The sequence below is a fragment of the Symphodus melops genome, assembly GCF_947650265.1.
Source record: "Symphodus melops genome assembly, chromosome: 1".
NCBI lineage: Eukaryota > Metazoa > Chordata > Actinopteri > Labriformes > Labridae > Symphodus > Symphodus melops.
The window spans coordinates 1,214,362-1,241,859 of NC_136691.1; the positions used below are offsets into that span (position 1 = coordinate 1,214,362).

Here is a 27,498-nt window from a genome sequence, read left to right on the forward strand (position 1 = left end):
AATCTGTTTTGGTGCCGACATGGCTGCTTAACAAGTATTTCACATTTCAAGTTCCATGAAGGCCCAAATGGGGACAGTTCATTTGGAATAGACCACAGCACTGTGTGACATCACTGTACAGTCACATGGTTGTGATGTAGGCTAGTAATACAAAGCATGAGTAACTGGTGTGAAGCAAAGCAAGAAAACAGTAAAAGCTTTCACTGTTTGCTTTGCTTCACTCGGGCTTTTTGCAGTTACTGTAAAAAAAAATGTTTTTCTCCAAAACAGTAAACATTTAAGACGAGATATTTTGTTCCATAATAAATGATGCAATGAATGTCACGCAAATGATAATAACTCATTTTTGACCAAAATTGCAGTTTCTGCCTTTTTGCTTTGTAGGGCAGTCCAGCTCATCGATCTTACATCTTTACTCATAAAGAGTCATTCTGGGAATAACACTGGACCAACTGTCGTCACTTTTAATTCTGAAAGATGAATCCACGACCGAAAGAACCGAGGTGGGAATGGAAGATGTTTGTTTTCTGCACCTTTTGTTTGGAACAACCCGCAGTGTGTGCAGAGCAGAGAGTGAGAGACTGTGAAGGTCTGCTTTGTAGGATTTTGAAGAATTGTAAAAAAAAAAAAAGAGAAACACAGACCGACCTCATGATGGCGCTCTGAAGCTCCAGTTTCTTCACATGACTGCACAGAGCTTTTCACACACACGCAATGTTTCTTAATGCTTCAAACAGCCAAGTGGTGCAGAGACGGAGCCTTGACCCCCCCCCCCCCCCCCCCACACACACACACACACACACACACTGAACAGTACTGCACACACACACAGGCTGAATGATTTGTGAAGAACACTTGTGGACGCATCACCTCTGACCTTTTCCCGGCGCCGTGTGAGGCTGCAGGTCGAGATGGAGTCTTTTCTCTCCTCCTGATACAGACTGAACTAAGAGAGCGCCGTTTAACCTTCCTGTTCAGAAATACATGAAACGGACGCTTCCATGTGTCTGATGTAGTAAACAAGCAAACAAACGGGATGCAGAGAGGTCAAGGGAAAAGATTCATCTGAAAAGAGACGTGGTGGTGAAACCTGAGCACCGGCTGGCTGTGTTGTTGTCAGAGCTGTGTTTACATGGCTCCTCCCCTTTTGTATAAAAGCTGTTTGAGTCAAGAAGAAGAAGAACATACTCACTGATTATTTGGATCATTCTGTGTCAGTTTACATGAAGCTAACCAGCTAACTACAGAGCGCTAACATTAGCATGCTAACACAACAATGCAGGACACAGGTGATTGAAGCTAACCAGCTAACTAAAGAGCGCTAACATTAGCATGCTAACACAACAATGCAGGACACAGGTGATTGAAGCTAACCAGCTAACTAAAGAGCGCTAACATTAGCATGCTAACACAACAATGCAGGACACAGGTGATTGAAGCTAACCAGCTAACTAAAGAGCGCTAACATTAGCATGATAACACAACAATGCAGGACACAGGTGATTGAGGCTACCAGCTAACTAAAGAGCGCTTACATTAGCATGCTAACACAACAATGCAGGACACAGGTGATTGAAGCTAACCAGCTAACTAAAGAGCGCTAATATTGGCGTGGCGTTAAGACGTGCGTCTCTGGAGGAGGGCGGGGGCTTCAGTATGGAGGAGGCGTGGCCAAAGAGCAGTTTTGGTTTCATGTTGGAGCTCAACGGTGACATCTACTGGATCAAACAGTTGCACAGTTTCTCTTTCAGGGGATGTGACCTGATCACGGTCTCAGTGGTCGATGGTTCGATCCCCGTGTCCTTTGGAAAGACACTTAACCCCAGGTTGCGTCTGATGTTTCGTCGGCAGCGTGTGATGTGTGAAAAGACGAGATTTTTGAGGGACTTTTTAAAAAAATTTTTTTTAACAATGACAAACAATTGATCTGTTCTCCTTTTTTCTGTTGCAAATTGTTTCTCGTCTCTTCTAAAAAAAAAAAAAAAAATAGTTGTAGTTGTAGTTTTCAGGGCTTTGGTCCAGCAGCGGCTCCTCCTCCCTCTCAGAGTGGAAATAAAGGTCAGTAGATTTTTCTTTACATCATGTTTCAGGAGCCAGGTGGACACTGCCCCCCCCCCCCTCCCCCCCCCTCCCCCTCCCCTCGCCTTCCTGGTTGGAGTGGGCTGCCTTTTTTTAAGAGGCGTTCAGGGGCCCGAGCTGCTTGGCCTAAAGCTCCTCCAGAGAGCCGAGGATTAAACCTGTAGGGGGGGGGGGGGGGAAGGGAGGCGATGAGACGGCCAATGGGTGAGGAGGAGAAAACAAATAGAGGCTGTAGAGTCTCCCTCACCTCCTCCACCTTTGGGGAGGGTACGTCACCCCCCCCCCGGCCCGTCCCTGCACCTCTGCCAGCTCCTCAGGCAGGTGGAAGTTGAGCCAGGTGGATCCAAGGCTGAAGACACTCACTCCAAAGACACATTTTCTCACTATCAAAGAAGTTCTTCTCTCAGACGGTTCTTTTTGTTAACACTCCCCAAGGCCAAACAAAGGTTTCAACCAACTTGAGAAGAATTTCAGATTTGACATTTTTCTCCAATTTGGTGATACAGAGTCCCTTCACAGATCAAGGTGTGCTCACCTGAGCGTACATGGTGGAGATTTACTCAAGTGCTGCAGGTGCAGAAAAGAGACCGAGACCTTCTGATCCCACACTATACTACACTTTGAATTCAAAGAAGAAATGACTTGAATTTATTTGCAGTTAGATTTGTATCTCCTGGTTACAGAGCGAGTAATAATATAACAACCGTCTCTTTACTTCTGAGTCTTGAATTAAATTAAATCATTTTTATAAACTTCACATCAGTCAAGACGACGGAAACACAAAATATGACACCAACTTTAACTGAATGGGAAACATTAGTTATCATTTAATAAGATCATGTAGATCAGCAGAGAGCCCACTATGTTGTGATAATGTGGCGTTTAGAAAAAAAACATTTACTTCATTTGAAAGGGATTAATCAGCAGAGCTTCACTTTAAGTTTGTAATAAACTGCTAAACACAAACAAATATCCTGTCAGATCTAATTAATTAAAGGTAAAGTAGCCAAACTGTGAAACATCCTTTAAATTCACCGTTTAACGAGCGTTAATTCTTTTATTTTGAAATTAATCTAAACGGAACTGAAATAAAAAGACATTAAGAGCCTCATTTAATCCAAGAGATGAATTTAAGTCTGTTTAAATTCAAACCTGCAGTTTTAACACTGAGCTCGTTTATCAAGATGACATCTGGAGACTTCGGGAAGAAGTTTTAAGTTTTTATTTTATTCTTGTGTCGCACGTGAGTTTACCTGACGACACCTTGAATCAATCTGTTCCAGAAACAAAAACAGGAAACAAAAGCAAGACAAACACAACAAATTAAAACTGAACATGTTGTCTTCTTTTCCAAACTTTTTGGGACCAAATTATCAAGCTTGAAAAACAGCTGTTCCAGTTTTTGCACATCTGTCCACGATCTACTTCATGAAAAAAATCCTTCTCTTAAATCATCTTATTCAGAAGAATGCAAAAGAAAATTGGACTGTTTCCACTTCGTCCAACTCCGTTTTCTTCAGGGATATTTGTGAATAGATCAACTTTCATGGCCAGAAGGAGAAAATCTGATCTTTACTGCAGCCAAGGATCTTTGGTTTAAATGGATTTAATTAAAGTCATTAAATAGTAATAAACAGGCTCCACAGCTGTAAACATCCCGAGCTCTCTACTCTCTTAGTCTGTATTCATGAAAAGGTTTTTACTCTCTGCTGTTTCCTCCATCTTGTTCCGGCGGGGTTTCCTCTCTCTCAGCCGGCAGCAGCAGTTCGAAGCCGGGCTGAGACTCCGCTCCGGTCCCGGTGTGTCCTGATGCGGATGCGGATCAACAATCATTGCAGACTCGTTTATTCCTTCTCCGCTCCGGACGGGCAGCAGCCTAATACAAAAAAAAAATTCAACAAAAAAAGGGACGTGAAGTGACGTGACGCAGCGGGTCAGCAGGTGATTGGCTGCTCGAACTGTATACAGTAAAGTAAAGCTGCGCGTGCAGGACATAGGCCTACAAAGTCCAGAAAGTCTGAACATTATTCAGACAAATGTTTGAATATTAATCCAACTAATTATGTTCATTAATATTCTGCAGAGCGCGTGACCCCATGAGGTGAATTATTCACGTTTAAAAAAAAAAAACCTGTCAGGATTAAAGTGAAACTATAAAACTTTAAATAATAAATCTAAAGTGAAACTTACAGAGAAGAAAAAGAAGAGGAGGAAAAACTTAAAAAAAACAAAACAAAAAAAAAACTTCAACTAAATTCTTTGACTACAACTTTTAAACATGAAAACAATAAAACACAAAGAGAAATTATGTTTAGTGTTACCATGGCAACTGCTGCCTGTTTACAAAAAAAATTAAAGTAATGTCTGAAAATATTTTTAAATCGTTCATAAAATAAGGAAACATGTGAAGTTTTAAAAACATGTTTTATTATTATTTTTAACATTATTTGAATTATTTTGTAATGATTTATTAAAACACGCTATTTTCGATACGTGTCTTTTTTCCTTTGTCTCCATGTTTTTGATTTACTTGATTGATCCGCCATTGAGAGACATTATGTTGGAAGCTACATCACCAAAAAAAAAAAAAAGTTTAAACCAACATAATCAGAGTAAAAATAAGAGACCTGTTTGAGAACAGATTTTGACCCCAGTCTGTAAAAGAAGAGGAAATAATCGTTGTTGTACTTTTCTAAGACAAAGTCCGAGTCTCTGAGTCTCACTGACACATGTCGGCTCTTTCACTCCAGCTGTTTAGATTTCACAAGTTAGACGTTCAGATCTTTAGCAATGACAGTAAAAGTAATAAAATACAAACTAGAAACAAATATTCATGTTGCTGGCAGCTCAAAAAGAGTTCAATCAGCAAAAGTTCTAATTAAACGAACCAGGCTGCTGCAGTCATTCATTTAAAGCAGGAAGATGAAATGAACTTCGAGGTGTTGTGTGAAGAACTCTGAGGCAGCTTGTTGCTGCTCAAACAAACTTGATCTGCAATCGTAACGTAAAAGGAATTTAAGAGAGTAGGGAGAGAGTGTTTGTTTGTTTGTTTGTTTGTTTTTAAAATGTGTTCAGGTTTTACGGACAGAAGCAGCAGCTCTTTATTTATTTATGAGGAATAATGAGCCTATATATGGATTAAATATGTGCAATTATTTGTCTATTTATTGATGATTAATACAGTTAATCAGTGCTTACGTAATCTTAACCGAAACCACATTAATAAAAGCACTTTTTTTTGTTGGACTTCTGCGCCATTCTTTTTTTATTTATTTTACTGTCAGAATAAATAAAACATGTTTTGTGGTGAATTTTTTATGTGTGTATTTTGTCTGAATAATTTTGGAAAATAAAAGAAGAAACAGGAGAAACTGACAATAAGAGAGTGGAGAGGTTTCTAAATCCTGACGTCACTTAAATCTGTGATTTATAAAAGATATTCAAAGTTTTTTTTTTAGTTTTTTTTTAAACTCTGAGAGCATCAAGCAGGAACAATCCGAGTTGAAATGCCTCACGCTCTCTGATCAGGGTTCAGAAATGAAAGATCAGATCATGATTCAGTTTGTCTTATTGGAACAGAAACTGAGACAAAACGGGCCAAACATGAAACGTTCAGATGAGACTTGTAAACACGGACATGTGCAGAACTCCTCACTTTACTTTGGAGTAACTGATGTTCTCAGGCCCAGGATGTAAGGTGTTAATCAGGTGTTCCAGCTGTGCTGAAGCGTCATCAGATCACTCCTGGGAGACTTTCATCATCTCATCAGGACAGAAGAGAAGCTCATCTGAGAGTTTGAAGGAATTTGTGCCTCCACATTCTCGTTTGGCTCAAAGCTCGCAGAGCAAACCGTCTCCGCGGAAGCAGAAAGTAGGTCCAAAAACATTTTCTCCACTTACCTCTGTAATGTCAATTAGTTTTGTTGGCTGCTGCCGCCGCCGCCGTGTCCGCCCGTCGCTCCGCCCCTCCGTGTGTTGGAGTCTGAGTCCGGCGGGATAAGGGCAACTCGTCTCCTCGTTCAGCCGATCAGCTGGACTTCTTCCCAGGGAGGCAGAGGAGGGAGGGGGACGCAGGCAGAGAGCCGCCGGACTGACCCGACCACATCCAGCCAGAGCCCGGGGGGTCCGCACCATGTCCTTCAGCCCCAAACACTCCACCCCCTTCTCAGTCTCCGACATTTTGAGCCCGATGGAGGACAGCTACCGGAGGTTCGGAGGGATGGATCACACCGCGGGGAGCCTCGGATCCCCGCTGGGCGCCTACAGGCAGTCGCAGGTCTCCCAGCCCGGTATGCAGCATCAGCAGCAGGCGCAGCAGCACCAGCCGCCTCATCTTCACCATCATCACCACCACCATCACCATCACCACCTGTCCTCCTCCTCTTCATCCTCATCCTCCTCCTCTTCCTCAGCAGCAGCAGCAGCCACCGCGCTGGGACCCGGTGGGCCCTATCATGTGCCCCACGGGGTGCCGCAGTTCTCCGGGGCCGTAGGCGGGTTCTGCAACGGCGGCATCGGGAACGTGGGAGAGCTGCCGTCCTACCAGGAGACGGTGAGGGGCGGAGGGGCAGCGTGGTACAGCAACCCGGAGCCCAGATACCCCACAAGTAAGAAGTTCATTCAGTTTAATAATTAAAAAAAAACAAAAAAAAAACTAAACTTATAAAAACTAAAAACACGCGCAGGACAGTTTGGCCTCCTGATTTTTACGCACGTTGGAAATACTTAAAATGTGAATCAAATTAATTGTTTTTGTTATGACCATTAAATCTAAAGTGCTCGTTTATGTATTTTAGGATTTATTTAACAGCATCTAACATTCTTCTGGCGTCACTTTTTACTTTCTATACAAGGATTGAAAAAAAGGCCTCGAGATTTAAGCACATTCAGAAAAATAAAAAGTTATTTTCACCAAACTTCGTTTTTTTTAACATCATATTGAATTTAATTTCCTGCATTATTAATATACTTTCGTGCATGTAGCCTGAGAGTTAAAATGATTGATATTTATTATTTGAAAAAGGGACCTAAAGGCCTTTTTTTATTTCACCGTTTTCCTCCTGAACTTTTCGGCTGATTTTAGTTTTAAACAGGATAATTATAAAAACTTATTTTTAAATAAAGCATTTAAACTGTTTAGAATTTAATAAAGACAGCTGGATAAATTATAGACATTTTAATCGGATTATTAATCGACTATTATCAGAGTTTTTTGTTTAGATAAATCTGGTCGTTTGATTCGTTTTAAACATGTTTTGTTTTTAATATATTCTGAAGTTTCCAGATTCATGGGCCCCTCCGCCGGGATGAACATGTCCGGGATGGTGGGCTCCCTGGCCGGGATGGACTGCAGCACCAAGTCCATGGTGAGTCTGCACGCGGCGCCGCGCAGGAAGCGGCGCGTGCTCTTCTCGCAGGCGCAGGTGTACGAGCTGGAGCGGCGCTTCAAGACGCAGAAGTACCTGTCCGCGCCGGAGCGCGAGCACCTGGCCGGACTCATCCACCTCACCCCGAACCAGGTCAAAATCTGGTTCCAGAACCACCGGTACAAGCTGAAGCGGCAGGCCAAGGACAAAGGGCCGCAGCAGCTGCAGGAAGGGAGCGGCGGAGGTGCAGGTGCAGGAGGAAGTCTGTGCCGCTCCTCCTCCGTGTCCCCGGTTCTATCCAAGACCGGAAAGAGCTGCAGGACCGAGTCCAGCGGCTCCAACCAGACTGGAAACAGACAGAGCAGCGCAGGGGAGGCCACGACGGCGACCCCGCAGCTCCTCCATCATCATCATCATCAGCCGCAGCAGCAGCAGCAGGTGAACCAGCTGTCATCCACGGAGGAGCTCGAGGATTTGTCCCCGAGCCCGCCGCTGGGACTGCACGCGCAGATCAACATGACGCAAACAGACGCGGCGCTAATCGAGTACACGAACAGCATGATCGGCTCCAATTTACTGTACGGGAGGACTTGGTAGGGACACCGGGACGAGGACTTGGTAGGGACACCGGGACGAGGACTTGGTAGGGACACCGGGACGAGAACTGAGCGGATCCGGGCTTGAGTTGGATTTTCAGACCAGTCAAGCACCAGACTTCTTTTACTGGTTCGTTGTTTGCGCGCGTGACGCTGTGCCTCCTTTACGCACAGGGACTCAAAAGACTCAACAAGGTGCAAAAAAAAAAAAAAAACTGTATATAAGAGGCTGAACCGGGTCTGAATGCGACTTCCTCTGCAAAACAAAATATTTGTTTAGTCTTTCTTTGTTTTGTTATAAAAGGTTGTGATTTAAAGTTGATGCAGGAGGAGGAAGAAAAAAAAAAAAAATCTCATGTTTGAGTTTCAAGGTGATGCACGCGCGCTGTGATTCTTTTTTTTTTTTTTTTTTTTAAATTTCTTGGACAAGTTTAAATTATTTCCAGGAGTCAAAACAAAGTGAAGCTGCAGCTGCTTCCGGGTCTGAACGAAATATTTTCACCTGAAATTAGATTTATTAAAATGTGTTGTTACAGCTGTTTTTAAGAATGTTTCCGGTTTGAAATAAATGTGTTTTTTTTTCCATCTTTATTTTTTTACATTTTAATGTTTTTATTTGTGGAGCCAGAAGCGCAGATTGAGCAGCTGTCGGTGTTTTTAAATTGATCCCTGAACAATAATAAGAATAAAAAAAACCTAAATGCAGCAAACAGACTGAATGTAGATATTGAGGGGGGGGGGGGGGGGAGAGGGGGACCAGAATATTCTGCACGTACAACCTAAATGTCCCCAAAAAAATAACTGGGAAAAATGTTTAAAATGTAAAAAAAAAAAAATGGGGACATGTGAAAAATGGAGACTGAGAAAGTCATCACTTTGGAAAATGAGCAACATGTCTCCAAAAAAGGAGGAAGAGGAAAGAGGAAGAAATCTCAGTGCGTGTGTGTGTGCGTGTGTGCGTGCGTGTGTGTGTGCGTGCGTGCGTGTGCGTGTGTGCGTGTGTGTGTTGGCAGGCCTCGGACCCCCTTTACAGCATCTGATTCCCCCTCCTGCTGCAGAACTCTTTTTCCTTGCATGTTGCACATTGGACTTGTTTGCCCCCGGCCCCCCCCCCTTACTGTTTGGTCCTCTAAGTTTTTTACGACCCCTGAAGGGTCAGGACCCCCACCGCCCCCCCCCCCCTCCCCCTGAACAACACTGCATCAGTGCACGCCGCCGAACAGAAACTTGATGTTTAAGCTTCAGCTCGTCCGGCACAGCCGGAGCTTTAAGAAAAGTAAAAATGAAAGCGGAGAGCGTGAGCGGGTGAATGAAACCATCACACTGACCGGAGCAGAACGTGAGCGGTGACCACGGTAACCACGGTGGCCACGACCCCGTCACCAAGTCTCAGCTTCAACGTCTGAAAAGATTCTCATTCGCTTTTCATTTACATGTTTTTTTTTTCTGTAGTTGAATTTTGATGTTTTATTTCTAACGGGAGATTTATTAAAAAACAAAGCCTGGAGCGACCTTTGACCTGTCCTTGTGTTTGAGCTGAAGGGAGAAGATTTAAAAACCTGGAAGCAGAGACGACGATTCCCGTTTACAACATTTTATTTGTCGTCTGTTCTTTCCTTTTTTTTTTTTTTTTTTATGACCACATTGGAGAGTCGTCTCTCAAAAATAAACCCATGGGGACTCTGAGTCCGTGACTCACAGGCTGATTATCTTAAAAATCACTACGTTACATATCAAGCTTTTGTAAGTAAAATGAAGAGGAAAAAATTATTCATTGTACAAGAAGACAATAAAAATGAACAAAAAAAAAAAAGTGACATGTCTCCCCTAAAAAATAGCCCCGCCCAAATGTGACCCCAGAGTCCGGCTTGTGCTCCCAGTTTACTTCCAGTCGTAGCGTCTGGAGGGGGGAGGGGGAGGGTACCCTCGGCCCGCGCTGAAGCCCTGAAACACAAAGAGGTCCAAGTTTAACGGAGCCGCAGAGACCAAACAAGACTGAACTGCATTCACTGCAGCTGCTCTTCTTCTTCTGTGGTGTTTATTGCCGGTTGACACTGCAGTTGCTTCTGGGGCGGTTTGTTTGTTTTTGTGATTTAAAAAGTGGAGAAGAAGAAAGCTGAAAACAAAAAAAGGCAGGGTCGGCCATTTTCTAAAAAATAGCATGATTTTGAAAGTAGCATTCCCTATAAAGCCACGCCCCCTTTGGACTCCCTATAAAGCCACGCCCCCTTTGCGGGCCCTATAAAGCCACGCCCTCTCTGAAGCCACGCCCCCTCAGTCACACGGTTCATCTTTCAGCTGAGTTTGAAAATATTTGAAACCTAAACAGAGACCGGAGGAGCGTGGAGTTTATATTCAGCACGCGGTGACATCACAGCGAGGGGTTAACAGAAGTGTTCACCTGGTGCGGTTGTCCCCGGTTGTCCCGGCGACCGTGCCAGTCGTCTCTCTGCTGGTTGAAGCGCTGCTGGTAGCCTCCCGCCGCCGCCGGCCCTCCCTGTCCGCGGCTCGCGTTCTGCTGGTACGCCGACTGCTGCGTGTGCTGAGCTCGATCCCAGCCGTGACCTCCGCCGCCGCCGCCACCTCCGCCACCGCCACCTCCCCGGCCGTACTGCTGCTGCCTGGAAACACACACACACACACACACACCTGTGAGTTGAAGTACTCTCCACAGCAAGGTCTTAAATTCAGACTGATTGTCCAACATGTCGGCGCCCTGCTCGTGTTTTTGTCTGGCGAGGACGTGAGGCCTTGGACCGAGAGGCGCCCGCGGCAGAATCCGTGCGCGAGGCTGACACAAAGCGGCGCCGTGTTAGGTCACATTATTCTCAGCGACCGGCCTCAAACGAGTCACCTCCCGTTTTTATAGAACGAGAAAACATTTAGCCGAGAGCTCGTCGAGCTTTCAGAGTTTACGCCTCGTGACCTCTGAGCGGTTTGTTCTGAGAGAACGCCGTCGATAAGTCGAGAGCTCTTCGCTTTTTGTGCCGACGCTCCGAGCGCTGAACGCCTTTCAACTTTTCAGGAAGGCGCTGCCGACGTCCTCGTTGCTCCTCGCTCCGTGTCTGATCGGGGAGGGAAAAAGATCCCAGAGTCTGGACGACTCAGGAGACGACGAAGGACGTGACCACGAAGATTCAACGTTTTCATCGTGAAAGAAAACACAAACGACCTCTGACCTCCTCGAGACAAAGTGATTGAGGCCGCGCATATTTGTGTTTTATTTTGAAATGATCCGTGCCTGACTTCCTGTCCCGGGTGCTTACAGTGAGATCAAAGGGGCAGGATGAGGTCAAACAAAGGTCACCGATCGTTCAGACCAGAAACCTGCAGCTTCATCCGACGTTAAAAAGAAAGAACTCAAAGCTCAGAAACAGGAGGAGGAGGAGCCATCTTCTTTTATTGAAGGTTAAACTTTGACGGATACTCGCTCCTGCACGCCGTTTTGATGTTTAAACATTTGGACCGTTGACGGCGTTTCTGCGCATTTTACAAAAATCCTGCTTTTTCCTGACTTAAAGTTTAGATTTGTTTTCGTCGTCGTTTTCAGTCACGTGGTTTTTTAAAGAAGCGTCCTGAGAACCGACGTCTCTAAAAAGGTCGGCGGAGAAAGGTCTTTCTGTGATCCGGAGAAGGCGATCTTTAACCTCGCTCTCGACCGCCGTTTACCGAGGGCCGGCGCCCTCCAGCAGATAAAACAGCCTCTCCTGAGCCGACTTAGCAGAGTATGAAATGAAGCATATTCACATATGTCTCGGATCCTCCTCCTCATCCTCTGAGATGAGGCGGCCCCCCCCCCCCCCCCGATTCCCTGCGTGGGACCGCGTGAAGAGCCGCCGCACCACGGCCCTCCACGCCGCCGCCGCACAATGTGTCAATCCGGCGCTGATATTAAAAGTCTCTTCTTAAGTCACAATGAAGAGAGCCGCCGCCCCCCCCATCCCTCATTACTGAACCATGTCACACTCCGGCCAGAGCAGGACTTAAGCGAGCGCTGGAATCCGTAATCCCCCTCCTCTTAAAGTCCCGGTCCCGAGCACAGAAAGAAACTGTTTTCAGTCGCTGCTAATAACTACTGACCTGAAGTGACACGGAGCCACAATGGGCCTGAAAAGTTGAACCGGGGAACCTGATTAGGACTTTTTTGGAGAGGCAGAATCAATAGGCGGTGTGTGTGTGTGTGTGTGTGTGTGTGTGTGTGTGTGTGTGTGTGTGTGTGTGTGTGTGGAGCTGCGCGGCCTCCTGCAGCATTAGTGATGCCTCATTAAGTTGCACAAACCTCCTCGAGAGAAATTTGTTTTAGAGCGGAGCGAGGCGCGGAGCGGAGAAATCTTAATTCAGCAGCAGGAAGCGGCGGAGCTCCCCTGACGGAGACGGGCGGAGCGGGGAGGGAACGAGGCCTTGACATGTTTAATTCTGATCGTCTCAAAAAAAAAAAAAAAAAAAAAAGGAGCGAGAGCAGGAAGAAGAAGAAGAAGAAGAAGAAGCACTTCACAGGGAAAGAACATTTAGAACATTTGAAATATAAACAGTCTGCAGAGCGGTCGATCAAGTCCTTGGCAGACGAAGCGTGACATTAAAAAAAAAAAAAAAAAAAAAACATTTTTGGATGTGTGCTTAAAACACGCTTCAACGCAGGAGCTCAATAAAAGCGGCCGGACGCCAAACGGGAGGCTAACCTCGGTGCAGGTCCTGGAAACGGCGGGCTGATTGAAAGCCGACTCACCTTGGATACTGGGGCTGCTGGAAGGGGGGCGGCGCTCCCAGCAGACTGCTCTGCCTGGAATCTGCACAGAACAAAAAGACGTCACGTTAAGAGAAGTTTGAGGAGGAAACACGATGAGCCCCCCCCCCCCCCCCCGGACCCCGACCCGTTAGACTGGATTTCATCTGCTACCATAAGATCCCCCTCAAATCAAAACACTTTATTCATCACAGTCCGACACAGCTTCACTTCCTGTTTTAAACACTTTTGGTTTTCATGAAAACATCGTTTTGATTTTAGTTTCAGTTCATCTTTTTAATAAACATTTATAGTTTTGTTTTGTTAGTTTAGTTTGATAAGTGTCGTTATTTTGTTGTTCTTCGTTTCGTTATTTGTTGGTTTTTTCTGCTAGTTTTCGTAATTTCATAAATTATTGTTTATTTATTTTTCTTCCTTGTTTTGTTTTTGTTTCATCCGTCAGGTTTCTCTTTTTCCCCCGGTGTCGATCGGGCTCGTACGACTTTTTCTCTTCCATTTTGTTTTTCAGTCATTTTGTTTCTGTCCATCTTTACTTTGTAATTAATCACTTTAAATAAGACAAACACAAACACAAATGTTGATGCTTCCTCGTGGTCACCAGTTTAGATTCGCTATCCTGCGAGTCGTTTAAATCGTTCACTACTCCCTGAAACGTTTCATTTCTCCCGCTGCTTCCGTGAACGTGGTGAAACATTCGCAAGAAGTCCGACAATAAAAGTAGAAATGTGGAGATTTGATAAAGTGTGAAGAAGAAACATTAAAAAATCCCAGACGAGATTTTAGAAAACATTTAAAGAGGTGAAATCTGAATCAGGTCTTTAAGGGTTTTTATTGGTCTTGTTTTCACGCTCGCTGGTCACGTCGGCGTGCTGGCGTTTAGAGAAAAGCTGGATAAATAAAGATGATTGTTCCTTTAAGGAAACAGCTGTCCGGACTGACTCGTCTGTTTCCAAAGAGAAGAACCAACAAAAAGAGGATTTGACCTTAAAAAACAGAGATGAATTAGCCCAGCGTGAGCCGGCTTCACCCTCGAGTAAAAACCAAATAAAAAGAAATAAAAACATCGACTCTTTCATTTTCTGTCGGCAGCGCTGAAGAAATTGTTGTCATGATAAAAATTAAAGCTTGCGGATGGAGGCGGACGGGTTGGAGGAGCAGAGAGAGGCAGACTGATGGGAGAGCCGGAGCGCCACATTTGCATTTTTTGTTCAGAAAATGAAATAAGCATTCAGCCGGCAGCATTGTGGACGCCTCAAGTACCCTGGTTCCATCGCTGCAGGCCCTTCACAAAGACACACTTAAAAAAAAAAAAAAAAAAAAGAGAAAAAAAAGGAGAGGAGCTAACGGCTTCTTCCAGATTTTCTGTTGCCAAGGCGATGACCAGCTGCGAGCAGCGGACTTGTTTGTTTATCGGGGCCGGCGGGGCTGAGTGGCTCGGCTCAGGGAGGGTGAAGGGTGCCACACACACAAACACACACACACAAACACACACACAAAAAGATGCTGAGACTCACGTTTACAAACCTGAGATTCTGTGTCAGAAAAAAAAAAGGATTTGGAGCGATGAGATAAAAAAAAAAAAAGTTTTTAGTTTTAATCGCAGCGTTGGTGGATTCGACCTCGGCTGCCTGGGTTCTGACCATGTTTCCTCACGTTGGTCGGTTTCACTTTGGGTTTTTTTGTGTGTGATTTGGATTCTCCTGCTTTGTTGTTTAGTTTGCGAATCAAAAACAAGTTTTTCTTCTTGTTTAAATTGAAGCCAGTCGTGGATTTGCCTCTGGGCCATTTTATTTCTGGAGCAACTTAAATGTCCCAGCAGGACAAATGTACCTGAAGGGGCCACAGGCCCTGAACAGCAGACAAGCTGTCTCTCTATCAAAGCTGCATGAAGCCGAACATGACTCAGTGAGAGATGGCGTGCAGACAGTCTGTAGAGACGGTAGCGGTGGCGTGCAGACAGTCTGTAGAGGCGGTAGAGGTGGCGTGCAGACAGTCTGTAGAGGTGGCGTGCAGACAGTCGGTAGAGGTGGCGTGCAGACAGTCTGTAGAGGTGGCGTGCAGACAGTCTGTAGAGGTGGCGTGCAGACAGTCTGTAGAGGTGGCGTGCAGACAGTCTGTAGAGGTGGCGTGCAGACAGTCTGTAGAGGTGGCGTGCAGACAGTCTGTAGAGGTGGCGTGCAGACAGTCTGTAGAGGTGGCGTGCAGAGACACCCCGGAACATTCTGGAGGTTTTCAGGAGGTTCGAGTGTGAAACATACTGAACACACTTTAATAAATCAAAGTTTCAGGGACCGCTGTTCATAACGGCGCCTTTATGACGCGGATGAATGTGAAGACAGCGCGGCACGGCGGGAGGTCGACGTCACGTTGGCGTGAAGACACTTTTACAGTCTCGTCCTTTTGACGGTTCATTTAGAGCTTTTTAGGATTTCCTTCCTCAGTTTGGAGTTTCCCTCTTTGTGGGTTTTCATATTTTCTCCCCCCGCCGCCAAACGGCGAGATGATGGATCTTTAAACTTTACGTCTCTGCTCTCGGTGCGTCCGTGGCGTTCGGAGGAGGGAGGGAACCTCCAGTTCTGCTGCTGACCGCTGCAAAAAGACACAATTAGGAGCCAGCAGGCGGACTGCTGTCGGGACATTATCTTCTGCTTTTTGTCTTTCAGGTTTCATGTTTGATTATCTCCTCCGCCAACAAACTTTAAGTGGACCACCCAGCCGGGCTCCAATTATAACTCCACAACACTCGGGCTCTTCTTGTTCCTCGTCGCTGCCGATGCCTCAAAGGAGGGAATTACAAGTGGACACCTGTCAATCTCCTTAATTAACAATGATCTGAAAGTGTATAGAGCTCCGGTCTGCGCCGCAACAAAAGCCAACAAAGGATTACCGCTTTAAATCCTTAAAACACGCTGCGTCCAACCGCATGAACGCCGGGATTACAACCGCGCTAAACAACTAAACGTCCCTCTCCGCCCTCTTTTCAATTAGCTCAGCGACTATTTGACTCAGCTCCCGTCCAGCCGGGCTCAGGGCCCGGCGCAGACGCGGGACAGTAACTTTTTTCTTTTCTTTCTTTCTGCGGGTCGGACAAAGACGCCAGACGGAAGCACAAAAACAAACGTCATCTGTTTCGCTGCGATCAGAAAGCACCAAACTGATTCAAACCTCTGCGTGAAAGGAAACTAGTCAGGCAGGATTTAAAACATCAGCGGATAATCAAACGACCAAGATGTTCAAGGAGCAAAATGTTTTGGTTTCATTTGGACGGCGTGCAGGAGTTCACCTGCGTCGGAGATTTGAAGCTTCTGTCCGTTTGGATCGCGTCAATAATTCAAAGTTACACAGATGCATCTTTTAAAAACATGGTGTCAGACATTTCAGCAGACGGCTGCGATCGAAGGCCGGCCGGCCGTTGGCGTGGCGTCGACTCGCGTCACCTCGTGACCTCCAAAAAAAAGTGGCGGTACGGTGGCGTGGGATGTTTTCAGCTGTCTGAGGTCCAAGCTGCACAGTTTCACGATAAATAAATGTGATCAGAGCGAAGGGCATCATGAAGATGTGAGACACTGATGAGGAGGGGGAGGTCCTGGTCCTGGTCCTGACTGAGCAGGACCAGGACCAGGACCAGGACCAGGACTCTTTGGCTCTCAAAGACGAGTCAATTGAGAATCTGTTCCTGACTCAAAAAGATTTTGGGCTCTTAACTCCATCAGACTCCAGTCTTCTGTTCCACTACATTTCTTGCTGCTGCGTTAGCTTTAGCATTTAGCACACAGAAGATTTTTGTAAGTAAAGAAGCTATCTAAAATCTCAGAAGACCCCCACCCCCCCCCCACCCCAGGACTCGATGAGCGCCGCTGCTTTAACGTTTGGAACATTTTGAAAACCTTTAGTATCGATGGAAGAATCAGGAAGTTTGTCGGGATAAATTAAACTCCTTCAATGCATCTGTGTTTGGTTTCATTGCAGCTGTGCACGAACTGATTCTCAAATATGCTCAACATTCAATTAATGTGGAACTCCAATCAAAGGATCGGCCCAAAACAACACCGAACACGTTAATACGGGTCTTTAGAGATCACTATTCAAATCACATCGAGTTTTTCAGAAAAAATAAAAAATTAAGTATCACAAAAATGTGCAATGCATTTCACTATGTTCCACTCAGCTCTTTATATCAAACGCAGCTATTCAGGCTGCAAACCTGGAGCCGCTTTCTCTCTAATCCCTCCGTCCTTGATCTCATTCACACGGGGAACAGACATTTATCGAGATATCAAACACAGGATTATGAGTTCACTCAAAGACGATTAGGAAGAATACGGAGATATTGTTCGGCCCTCTAAATACCTTCCCACCTACTACACTAAAGGTTTGTGTTAAAGTATCTCATGCATCCTTTCACAGATGGATCTGTAGAGGTTGAAGTGTCAGAAGAAGAAGAAGAAACAGACGGAGATGTTTGAGTGAATGGATGACACGGGAGAAGAAACGACAAGCGATGCGAATCGGTTTGTTCAGAAGTTTAAAGAAGCTGTGCAGAAAAGTTTGATCAGAAGACAGAGAGAGAGAGAGAGAGAGAGAGAGAGAGAGAGAGAGAGAGAGACAGAGAGAGAGAGAGAGAGTGGAGGAACTATTCTCTCCAAGGACGCACGTGTTCCGCCGCTCTTTGTGGCTCCACGCCGCGCTCGCAGCTTTTGTCTGCGCTTGTTATTCTCGAGTGGCCGCCGAGTTCGGAGGATTATCAGCCGCCGGACGAATCGGTTACTTTTGCTGCCCTGGGTAAAATTCGGTGTGTCAAGACAATAATGGCCACCAGCAGAGACTCTCTCCCCCCCCCCCCCCCCCCCCCCAGGCGGGTTATTAAACACCAGCTGGTCCGGCCGCGGTGCACAAAGCCCGGCCATGGCGTTCAGAGGCAGCGTGTTGACACATCACCGCAGGAGGTAGCAGCGTCGTCAAAGGGGGAAGTTAACTTTGGTTTCAACCCTCTTCAGAGCGCATCCCACAGCCCAATCACCCCCCCTCCCCCCCCCCCTGCATGCTTTTATCAGAGGGGGCCACTGTGTCCAGCCGAGCCACTCGACAGTCTCATTACCGGCTCAGGTCTCCCACAACGCTAATCAGCAAACCCCCCCTCCCCCCCCCCCCTCCACAAAGCCTGCAGTGATTACTGGCCGAGCGGAGGATTGGCTCAGAGAAAGTGTCGTCTGGACACAAAGGCGAGCGGTGGCCTCCTGCAGCAGGATAAGGCCTACTTCACCGGGCATCACATTCCTCAAGGCCGCAACATTTCATCTGCAAGTCGGGATTCATCAGCGCTCAGCAAAACCAGGTCACATATTAAAACTGTCTGAGGAGTTTCATCAACACTCCTCAACGTTGTTTTATTCCAAAAACCCTGAGAGTCATTTCGAGGGCGAGCGGCGGGGTTTGAAAACTCGACTCCTGGACTTTCTGCCGCCTGGTAAAGTTTCCACACGAGGCGGAGAAAGCAGGAAACGTTCTCGATCATGAATGGAGAGCGAGCAGGCGCACACGGCCGCTGAGCCACTGGTGCAATCTTTGTGCACGTAATGCAGCGACTTCGTATCGTTTCTGCACGCCAGCACGCCGTTTACGCAGAGGCAAACAAACCTGACAGTCCCCTGCATGCCACGTGGTCGATGTAATATATAGGATAAAGATATTAAACAGGATATGCATGCTGGCTGTCCACACTGCGTCTGTGAAATTCTTTGCTTGTAATAGAGACTTTTGATGCTTTTATTTTGAAGGGGGACGATACGGTGAGCCTCGAGTCACACTTCAACATTTCACAGATATCACTGAAGCATCGTTAGCATCGTCCACTTTGAACAACAAGCTAACGAGATCCGCGTCGTGCTCTGGGCTGTAACGCCATCATGATGCAGTGTCACTTCCTGTTGTGTCACTTCCTGTCGTAGTGCTGCGGTCTTGACTTAGGTTAGCTGGTTGTTTTGATGCGACGCTTTCCTGGGATTAAGTTGTTGGAATATCGAATTCTCGTCAATGAAAGAGCGACGAGGAAAACCCTTCGACATTACCCATCATGCACTGAGGATGAAATTGAAGGTTTGTGAACAGAAAACAATCCGATCAGAAATCTGATAAACCTGATGGGATGAAAACCGCCCTGAATCAAACAAGCGGGAGAATTAAACACGGTAAAGCTCCCTCTCTGTACAAGTCATAATTTCCCGCAATGAACACGGACGCGACGGAGGGAGTGAAAAGAAGCGACTGTCCTGGAGCGCTAATTGTGGCGTTTAACAGTGAGGACGAGCAGAGGTGCTGCCGCCATCCACAGGAGCCAAAAACCCCCATTTGCATCAAGTGCCACCAGAATAGCAGCGACTCCCCCGCACGCCATCAGTGGGCAGATGAGATTGTTCATCGACTTGCAAATTGGCACATCAAAGTCAAACTGGAGGAGAGCTGGCAGAGGAGCGCGGGGCCGAGGCCCGGGCGAGCACGCGGCGTGATTAGGAGCCGGGGAAGAGATTCTGCCTCCGTATGTGACGAGCCCTTCAAACCAACCCTCACATCATGAAGCAAACGCACACATTTAATTATCTGATCTAAATTATGCGTTTTGTTAGAGAGCGGCGGCGCGGCAGCCGAGGAGACAGAGTGTTCGGCTTTATCGGACATAAACGATAAACGGTGGTGTGAATACCTTCACGGAAACTTCTGATCGGCCTGGAAGAATCAACGACGGAGAAACACGAATGATGGAGACAGACGAGAGGAGGGAGGTTGCTTTTTTTTTTTTTAAAGGCAGAATGTGTGTGTGAGTCCTGACTGTCTACAGTGAGGGAGAAGCTGGAGTCCTGCTGGCTGTGTTGTTGTCAGAGCTGTGTCAGTTTACATGACGCTACCAGTGAAATAGGAGCGCTAACATTAGCATGCTAACACAAAAACACAGGACACAGGTGATTGAAGCTACCAGCTAGCTACAGAGCGCTAACATCAGTATGCTAACACAACAACGCAGGACACACAGGTGATTGAAGCTACCAGCTAACTACAGAGCACTAACATTAGCATGCTAACACAACAACGCAGGACACACAGGTGATTGAAGCTACCAGCTAACTACAGAGCTCTTGAATTTCCCTCGGGATCAATAAAGTATCTATCTATCTATCTATCTATCTATCTATCTATCTATCTATCTATCTATCTAACATTAGCATGCTAACAACAATGCAGGACACAGGTGATTGAAGCTACCAGCTAACTACAGAGCGCTAACATCAGTATGCTAACACAACAACGCAGGACACACAGGTGATTGAAGCTACCAGCTAACTACAGAGCACTAACATTAGCATGCTAACACAACAACGCAGGACACACAGGTGATTGAAGCTACCAGCTAACTACAGAGCTCTTGAATTTCCCTCGGGATCAATAAAGTATCTATCTATCTATCTATCTATCTATCTATCTATCTATCTATCTAACATTAGCATGCTAACAACAATGCAGGACACAGGTGATTGAAGCTACCAGCTAACTACAGAGCGCTAACATCAGTATGCTAACACAACAACGCAGGACACAGGTGATTGAAGCTACCAGCTAACTACAGAGCGCTAACATTAGCATGCTAACAACGCAGGACACATAGGTGATTGAAGCTACCAGCTAACTATAGAGCACTAACATTAGCATGCTAACAACAACGCAGGACACATAGGTGATTGAAGCTACCAGCTAACTACAGAGCACTAACATTAGCATGCTAACACAACAACGCAGGACACAGGTGATTGAAGCTACCAGCTAACTACAGAGCGCTAACATTAGCATGCTAACAACAACGCAGGACACATAGGTGATTGAAGCTACCAGCTAACTGCAGAGCGCTAACATCAGTATGCTAACACAACAACGCAGGACAGAAGTGATTGAAGCTACCAGCTAACTACAGAGCGCTAACATTAGCATGCTAACACAACAGGTGATCGCAGATCGAGGAAAGAGGTACCAACAGGGACAAATAAAGTAACCTGAAGGGTTAACGTTGCGTCATAACAAAATAAAGTCGTTGATCTGTTGTTTTTGCAAAGCGTCTCGAGGTAACAGAGAATTCATTTAACTTTTTCAGTTTGTTTGTTTTGCGTCAGGACTTTTCAACAGGAACTTTAACATTAAATTCTGATGTAGATTTGATGCTTTCACAGATCTGTCGAGGTCCAACAATGACTCTGACGACGTGTTTAAGCAGAAGGAACAACAGCTTGAGGAAGTGTACAGACTATCACCACCACTCTGTGTGAGACACGAGGCTGCAGCTCTCAATCCAACCATTCAACATCTTCAACATCTTTTGAAGGTCAAACTCGACTTGTTTGTGACAAACGTGTTGAAAATCGATGCTGAAGACGTAAAGTTCTCTTTGAACTTTTTGAAAAGATGACGAAACAACCTGGGAATTAACGAGCCGTTGTTGTCGAATGCTCTATAAAAAAAAATAAAAATAAGATTTGGGGAGATTTTTATGCCTTCATTTTAGAGACGGACGAAGGAGAAAGGGCTTCAGCAACACGTACGAGAAGGCGAACCACAATTACACCATCAGTTTGAGCCGTTTGTCCCCCAGAAGTATTTTCTACAGTTTATGTTTTATGCACCCGGCTCGTGTGTGTAGGTGTGTGTCTCTTACGTGGGTAAGTCTGGTGTCCACCATGCTGACGGTAGCCTCCTTGCTGGTAGCTGTTCGGTGGCGGGGCGCTGCTGTACTGTCCTCCGCCATGATGGTTTCTGTTCATACTGTGACTGATGGGAGAGAAGAAGAAGTTTTACTGTGACTGATCCATCAAGACGGTTTTTTGTGCAGCACTTTTTATATAACAGTGATGAAGCAAAAAAACTGTTTGATATATAAAATCAATAAGGAAGCAAAAAGGGCCATAAAAAGAAGAAGCTGATAAAGGAGGTGAGAAAATATGAAAAGTCACGACGGGGGGGGGAAATAAAGACTCTCTCACTCTCTCTCTCTCTCTCTCTCTCTCTCTCTCGTTGTGTGAAGAGTCTCATCAACAGAAAAAATCCTTTCAGCATCAAACCACATGTGAGAGCAGCCTTGGTTAGCTCAGGATGCATAGGACTCTACCTTCACATTTAATGTGTGCAGATAAAAACATTGTGCCGGGGCCGCCGTCCTGTCACGTGACTGGATGAACTGGCGGCCGCGCTCGCACATCCCGTCCTCCCACAGAGGCGGTAACCATTTAAAATCACAGCGACATAAAAAAAGGTTTTTGTGCTCGCTCGCTCGCCCGCGTCGCAGCACCTGCCCGTTTGGCCCCGTCGAGGAACATGACTGCCTGAATTAACGACTCAGTTCAGACAGAAACAGGAAAAAAAAAAAAATGCTCTTTTTTCAATTCTGTGCATAATTAATTCCCAAACACGCCACAGTCGGACCGAGCCAGATGTTCAATTATTCACATTTCCTTAATGATAATATCAACGTGTGGAGGAGAGAGCTTAGATCATAATCAAGCATGGCTGGTTAATGGTGATGTTAGTGTGTGTGTGTGTGCGTGCGTGTGTGTGTGTGCGTGTGTGTGTGTGTGAGGGGGGGGGGGGCAAACAAACATTTAAACACATTTTCCATTTTAAAATACTGTAATCCTCTCAGATACTGAGTCACTCTGTGAGAATCAGCACGCATTGTTCATCCCTGCTGCTGTGACACGACACACGCCCGAGACGCAGGTGTGTGCGTGTGTGTGTGTGTGTGTGTGTGTGTGTTACATTCAGAGGTTAAGGCCCGTTTATTTAGCCGTTAAAAAACAGCCGCGGCACGGGGCTGGTGACATCATTTCCTCCGAGTGTTTGAAAAGCTGCTGATGAAGTAAAAGTGTCGACAGTCCTGATATCACTGAACCTTGACCTCTGTGTCAGAGGGCGTGGTCATTATACGTGCATTAGTGTAGACATGTCAGTGTGAGGGGGAGTCGGTGCCTTGCTCAGGGGCGCCTCGGCAGCTAGCAGACTTGAACCAGCAACTCTCCGGTTCTCCAGACTGAGCTCCTGATACAGCTGTTTATATTTCTTCATTCTTTTCATCGCTACATCAAACACGACATTTAAAAGAATTTCAGCCCTTCAGCGCCCTCTGCAGACTCATCCTGGGATTTCTCCAAACGCACGTTTACGTCGTGATCTGAAAGTCTGGACGATGGATTTCTGAGAGAGAGCAAAAAAAAAATCAAAATCAAAAGGGAAGTTACCCCAGAGCGCGGAAACCGGACTGATCCAGGTGAGCCTGCTGCCTGTTCGGGTTGAAGCCAAGTTGGGGTCTCCATGATCCCCTGTTCCCCCTCTCCCAGTCCCCTGGCTTCAGGACCTTATTGGGCATCCTGGAAGAAAAAAATACACACAATAAACAAACAAAAAAAACTTCCAAGAATCAAACACTTTTTAAAAACAAGAACGAGGTTTAACTTGTCAGATTGACAGCTTTGTTTCTGCTCCCTCTCTTCACTCTGAAGCCGTTTTCAGTAAAGGGAGTAAAAAGGACGAAGCAGCAGAAACGTTCAGCTGGTCCTGTTCACACGTGCAGCTCTTCCCTGGAAGTATCAGGAGTTTTCTGCACGTGTGAACGCCTCACACTCGGGACGCTCGTGACGGTTTCACGTGTGAAATGAGATCTTTTAGTTAAAATGTATTTAATATACAAAGGGAAGCCGAATCCTTATGAACTACACTTCAAACGTTCAATTCTCCGTCTTCGTCTACTCTGACAGTCTGAAGCTGTTTGGATCCAACTGGAAACTTTCAAACAATGCCACGACAGACTGTACATTCGCTCTCCTGGTTTGGAGCCTCCGACGAGGTCAGAACGCGCCGATTAACACGCAGTTGATTCCATCGCTTTGTTGAAGAGAGACGAAAACGGTCTTCAATGACGACGGACGTGAAAAGGAAAAGAATTTCACACTTGAAAAAAAAAAAAAAAAAAAAAAAAAACCGGAGGAGAAGTGACGTTGTTGAAGAAAAAAAAAAAAAAAAACATTCCTGACATGATAAATAAAGTGGAACAAAAGAAAGAAGCCTCACTTAGCTCCGGGGAGGAGGACCGCCTTGAACACAAAGTCATCTGCGAAATGCGGATCCTTGAACTTCACCCTGCGAAGAGAAAAGAGAAAATCACTTTCAATTAAAAAGAACAGAGCGGCGTCCATTAGCTCATGTGTTTTTATTATCTCGTCTTCGCCGGCGACATTCTCCGTTTGTGGAGTCGCACGTGATGAAGTGTTGTCGTTCTCTTCTCAACCTGCCGGGCTCTACTTCACCCCGTCAGTGTTTGTCTGAACAGGAATGTTGTTTCACCCTGGGAGGATGGCAGCACAGGTGTGTGTGTGTGTGTGCTGAAACACACCGGCTGAGTGTGTGTGTGTGGATGGACATCAGTGAGACTTGTGTGTGTGTGTTTTATTGGTATATTTAGACAAATTGGATTCCTTTGGGACGGAGTATCAGCCTTCACTCCAGCCCTCGTCGATGTCGTTTACACACTCGGGCTGCGCTCCAAATATGACATGGCCGCGTGCAAACACACGTGTGGCTGCAAAGCTGTGATGACGGTTTTTAAAGACGATCGTCACAGCTCTGGGAATTAAATGTTTCTGTGTGCTTCCAGGATGTGTTCATTTGTAGGATCCTTAATATGTCACACACACACACACACACACACACACACCTTACAAACAGACAACGCTCTTTAAGGAAGTTTTCACAGGACTTCTTTAAGTCTTGTGATGAGAGTCTGTCTCTTGCGTTACGTGGTTCCGGACCACTTCGGCTCCATTCACGACACGCACAGAGTCTATTCTGAGCGAGACAAAGACCCGTGTTTCTGCAGGAGACGGGATGGTTTTTTTTTTTTTCTTACCCGATGGCGCTGCACTGGGAAACGTCCCGCTGCGTGGGGATGGGCGACACCACCGTCCTGAAGAAGAAAAAGGTGGAAAAAGAGGGAGGAGTGAACAAAAGAGTTCAGAGTCGACTCCCAGAGCCAGTTCTCCCTCAGCAGGTCGGAGCGATGAGCGTGAAGATGGTTGGAGTGTAAAGAGAGTAAAGCAGCTGTTTCCTTACTTATCTGGTAGAATAGGGTCGTCATCAAGATCTAATGTACCTTGGATTCCGTGGCACAGCTCTGCAGGGATCTCAGTGCTCTGATGGAGAGAGAGGCACAGTTCAACGTGTGACACGACTCTTAAAGACGTCTCACGTCTAAAGTCAAATAAACCTTAAAGGAGCAGTACGTCACTCTGCCCCCTAGTGTTTAAAATGTGTACTGCAGTCTAAACTCTAATCATCACAGAGAGCTGGCTCCGCCCCCTCCTCTCACACAGGTCAGCATGCGGTGGTCACTGTAGCTTCAGTGTTTAGCCAGCTCTGCATGTGGTGGAAACTGTAGCGTCAGTGTTTAGCCAGCTCTGCATGTGGTGGACACTGTAGCTTCAGTGTTTAGCCAGCTCTGCATGTGGTGGAAACTGTAGCTTCAGTGTTTAGCCAGCTCTGCATGTGGTGGACACTGTAGCTTCAGTGTCTAGCCAGCTCTGCATGTGGTGGACACTGTAGCTTCAGTGTTTAGCCAGCTCTGCATGTGGTGGACACTGTAGCTTCAGTGTTTAGCCAGCTCTGCATGTGGTGGACACTGTAGCTTCAGTGTTTAGCCAGCTCTGCATGTGGTGGACACTGTAGCTTCAGTGTTTAGCCAGCTCTGCATGTGTCTGTAAAGCTTTCTGCGTTCTAACCTCTCTCCATGTTTCATCTCCAACATTGATCCTAGTTTGAGCAGCTTTCTGCTGCTGGAGCTTATTAGCCCGTCCTGCGTCTGGATTTTGTTTTGGTTGACTCGGGTCGTGTCTGGATGGGACGCTGGCGTGTTGCCATGTTGAGTGAATAACAGTTTGATAACGTAAAAAGTAAAAGTAAAGTATTGTGTGGGTGTTGCCTTGTTTAACGTTAACCTCATCAGTTGTACGTTTGAAGTTAATCAAAGATGAATTCATGCAGCACATCAAAAACACGACGCCATCTGTAGGATGACGCGGCAAAAAAAATGCAGATTTTTAATTTAATGTGAGAGCTTGATGCAGTGAACCACAGAAGAAGAAGACTATGATTACAGACGTGTGGTGGCGAAGCAGCTGACTGTATGCGGGGGGGGGGGGGGGGCCCTCAGCTGCATGATGCTTAAAACTGAAGATACACCAACTCCAAGTGTAACTACAGTGAAACTTTACAACACGTGTTTAACAGGTAGATTTGTTGTTTTACCTCATGAGATTCGGTGCGGTAGAGTTCGTGGATGAAGTCGAAGAGAGGGTGACTCTTCCCGAGGAATAACAAGTCGCTTCCCAGACTGTTTCTTTTTACTGCAACAGAGAGAAGACGGCAGCTGTGATCATCAGCGCTCAGACTGGAGATTACAACCGGATCGCACACAAGCAGCCACGAGGAGGCTGCGTCTGAGCTCACAGTGTTCACACGGCTGGTGCATCAGATCAATACGGATAGATGATTAAAAAAGAACAAATGAAGACGCTTTTTAAGAGCATTACAAATCCTGTTTTTGGAAAGGTGTTTGCAGCGTCCAACTATCGCAGGAAGTAACAACAAAAACAAACAGCCCTGCACACTTATCTTGCTCGATATCAATTTGTCAAAAATGTTTCGTGTTTACGATACAAGTCAACATGCTTCCTTTAATGAATCTTCATGATGCATCACGTCCTCAGTGTTTCTTCTCTACAGGCTACAACAGCAAGATACAGGCGGTATCTGGACTGCTCCGTCTGCTTGGTGTGAATGGGATGAGTTACGTCTGATTGTCGTGTCACCGTACTGAAGCATCAGCTCTTTACTAAACCTTTTAGCGTCTCACGAAGAGCACCGCTCATTTACTTATTGTTTAAACATTGATCAGGTGGAGGCTGATGATTCGTTTCACCACTCGTTAAACCTGACAATACTATAAATATTCAAACTTGTCAACGTTACACCTCCTTCCATCCTGCTGTAGAAAGTCGGTTAATTAGCTTTACATAACGTGCATGACTCACCTTCCTCAGATGTGAGGTCGGGGTAGACGTCAGCCAGAGCCGCCCACAGCCGACGTTCATCCACGAAGGGCAACAAGGCCACGCCTTCAAAAAAAAAAAAAAGGCATCAATACAGAAACATGTGAGTGTAGTTCATGTGAGTTCAAGTTTGTGGAAAATAACAGCGAAAAGCCGTCCTGCAGGGTCACATGTTGAGAGATGTCTCACCTTGCCAGGCGTATTTCTTGCCGTTGAGATCGATGGCGAAGTCATCGGGGTAGAAGTCGATGATGGAGGAGTCCTGCGTGAAAAGAAGACGAAGGACTTGAAAACTACAACACACAAAAGCTGAGGAAAATCATTTCAGACCAAGGCTGCCCGCTCTGGAAGAAGTTTGATTCTGTAGCAGATATTTGACCTTTATTTTATTTTTATTTTTTTTCCAAGCGTTGATCATTTGTTCTCGCTTCACACGACACTCACCGGACTGCTCATGAGAGTTCGCCACGTTGAAGGCAGGAAGTTACCGCTGGCAGCAGGAAACACTCCCATCAGCTGCTCCAGGGGCTTGAACTGGACACAAACATTGATCACACAGTCAGTCAGGTTGTTTTTTTTTT

At 46.0% G+C, this 27,498-nt stretch overlaps 3 protein-coding genes across 3 annotated transcripts in view; 1 reads left to right on the forward strand and 2 right to left on the reverse strand.

Moving 5' to 3' along the window:
* Positions 1-27,498, reverse strand: part of LOC306835660 (sorting nexin-14-like) — a gene marked incomplete at its 3' end in the record, with an annotated part of 88,676 nt that overhangs the window by 21,839 nt on the left and 39,339 nt on the right. The gene's annotated exons all lie outside the window — the stretch shown is intronic.
* LOC306834180 (homeobox protein Nkx-2.4-like) lies at positions 5,696-8,776 on the forward strand. The gene is made up of 2 exons (XM_079360003.1): positions 5,696-6,686; positions 7,357-8,776. Exons 1-2 carry the CDS (start codon positions 6,212-6,214, stop codon positions 8,040-8,042), a joined length of 1,161 nt encoding a protein of 386 aa, XP_079216129.1. The 5' UTR covers positions 5,696-6,211; the 3' UTR covers positions 8,043-8,776.
* Positions 9,622-27,498, reverse strand: part of xrn2 (5'-3' exoribonuclease 2) — a 26,390-nt gene continuing 8,513 nt past the window's right edge. Inside the window, exons 18-29 of the mRNA XM_079356519.1 lie at positions 27,362-27,491; positions 27,107-27,179; positions 26,900-26,983; positions 26,115-26,212; positions 24,924-25,003; positions 24,721-24,777; positions 23,886-23,954; positions 23,057-23,185; positions 21,481-21,593; positions 12,768-12,828; positions 10,443-10,662; positions 9,622-9,985 (exon numbers count right to left, since the gene is read on the reverse strand). Of these exons, the coding sequence (XP_079212645.1) occupies positions 9,923-9,985; positions 10,443-10,662; positions 12,768-12,828; positions 21,481-21,593; positions 23,057-23,185; positions 23,886-23,954; positions 24,721-24,777; positions 24,924-25,003; positions 26,115-26,212; positions 26,900-26,983; positions 27,107-27,179; positions 27,362-27,491 (1,177 nt within the window). The 3' untranslated portion in view covers positions 9,622-9,922. The remainder of the gene's footprint in view (positions 9,986-10,442; positions 10,663-12,767; positions 12,829-21,480; positions 21,594-23,056; positions 23,186-23,885; positions 23,955-24,720; positions 24,778-24,923; positions 25,004-26,114; positions 26,213-26,899; positions 26,984-27,106; positions 27,180-27,361; positions 27,492-27,498) is intronic.

Bases quoted from the DNA above. Each gene is read 5' to 3' on its own strand.
- LOC306834180 (XM_079360003.1), top strand. From the start codon at position 6,212: ATGTCCTTCAGCCCCAAACACTCCACCCCCTTCTCAGTCTCCGACATT. The intron at 6,687-7,356 runs GTAAGAAGTTCA...TATATTCTGAAG, and splicing joins GGAGCCCAGATACCCCACAA to TTTCCAGATTCATGGGCCCC.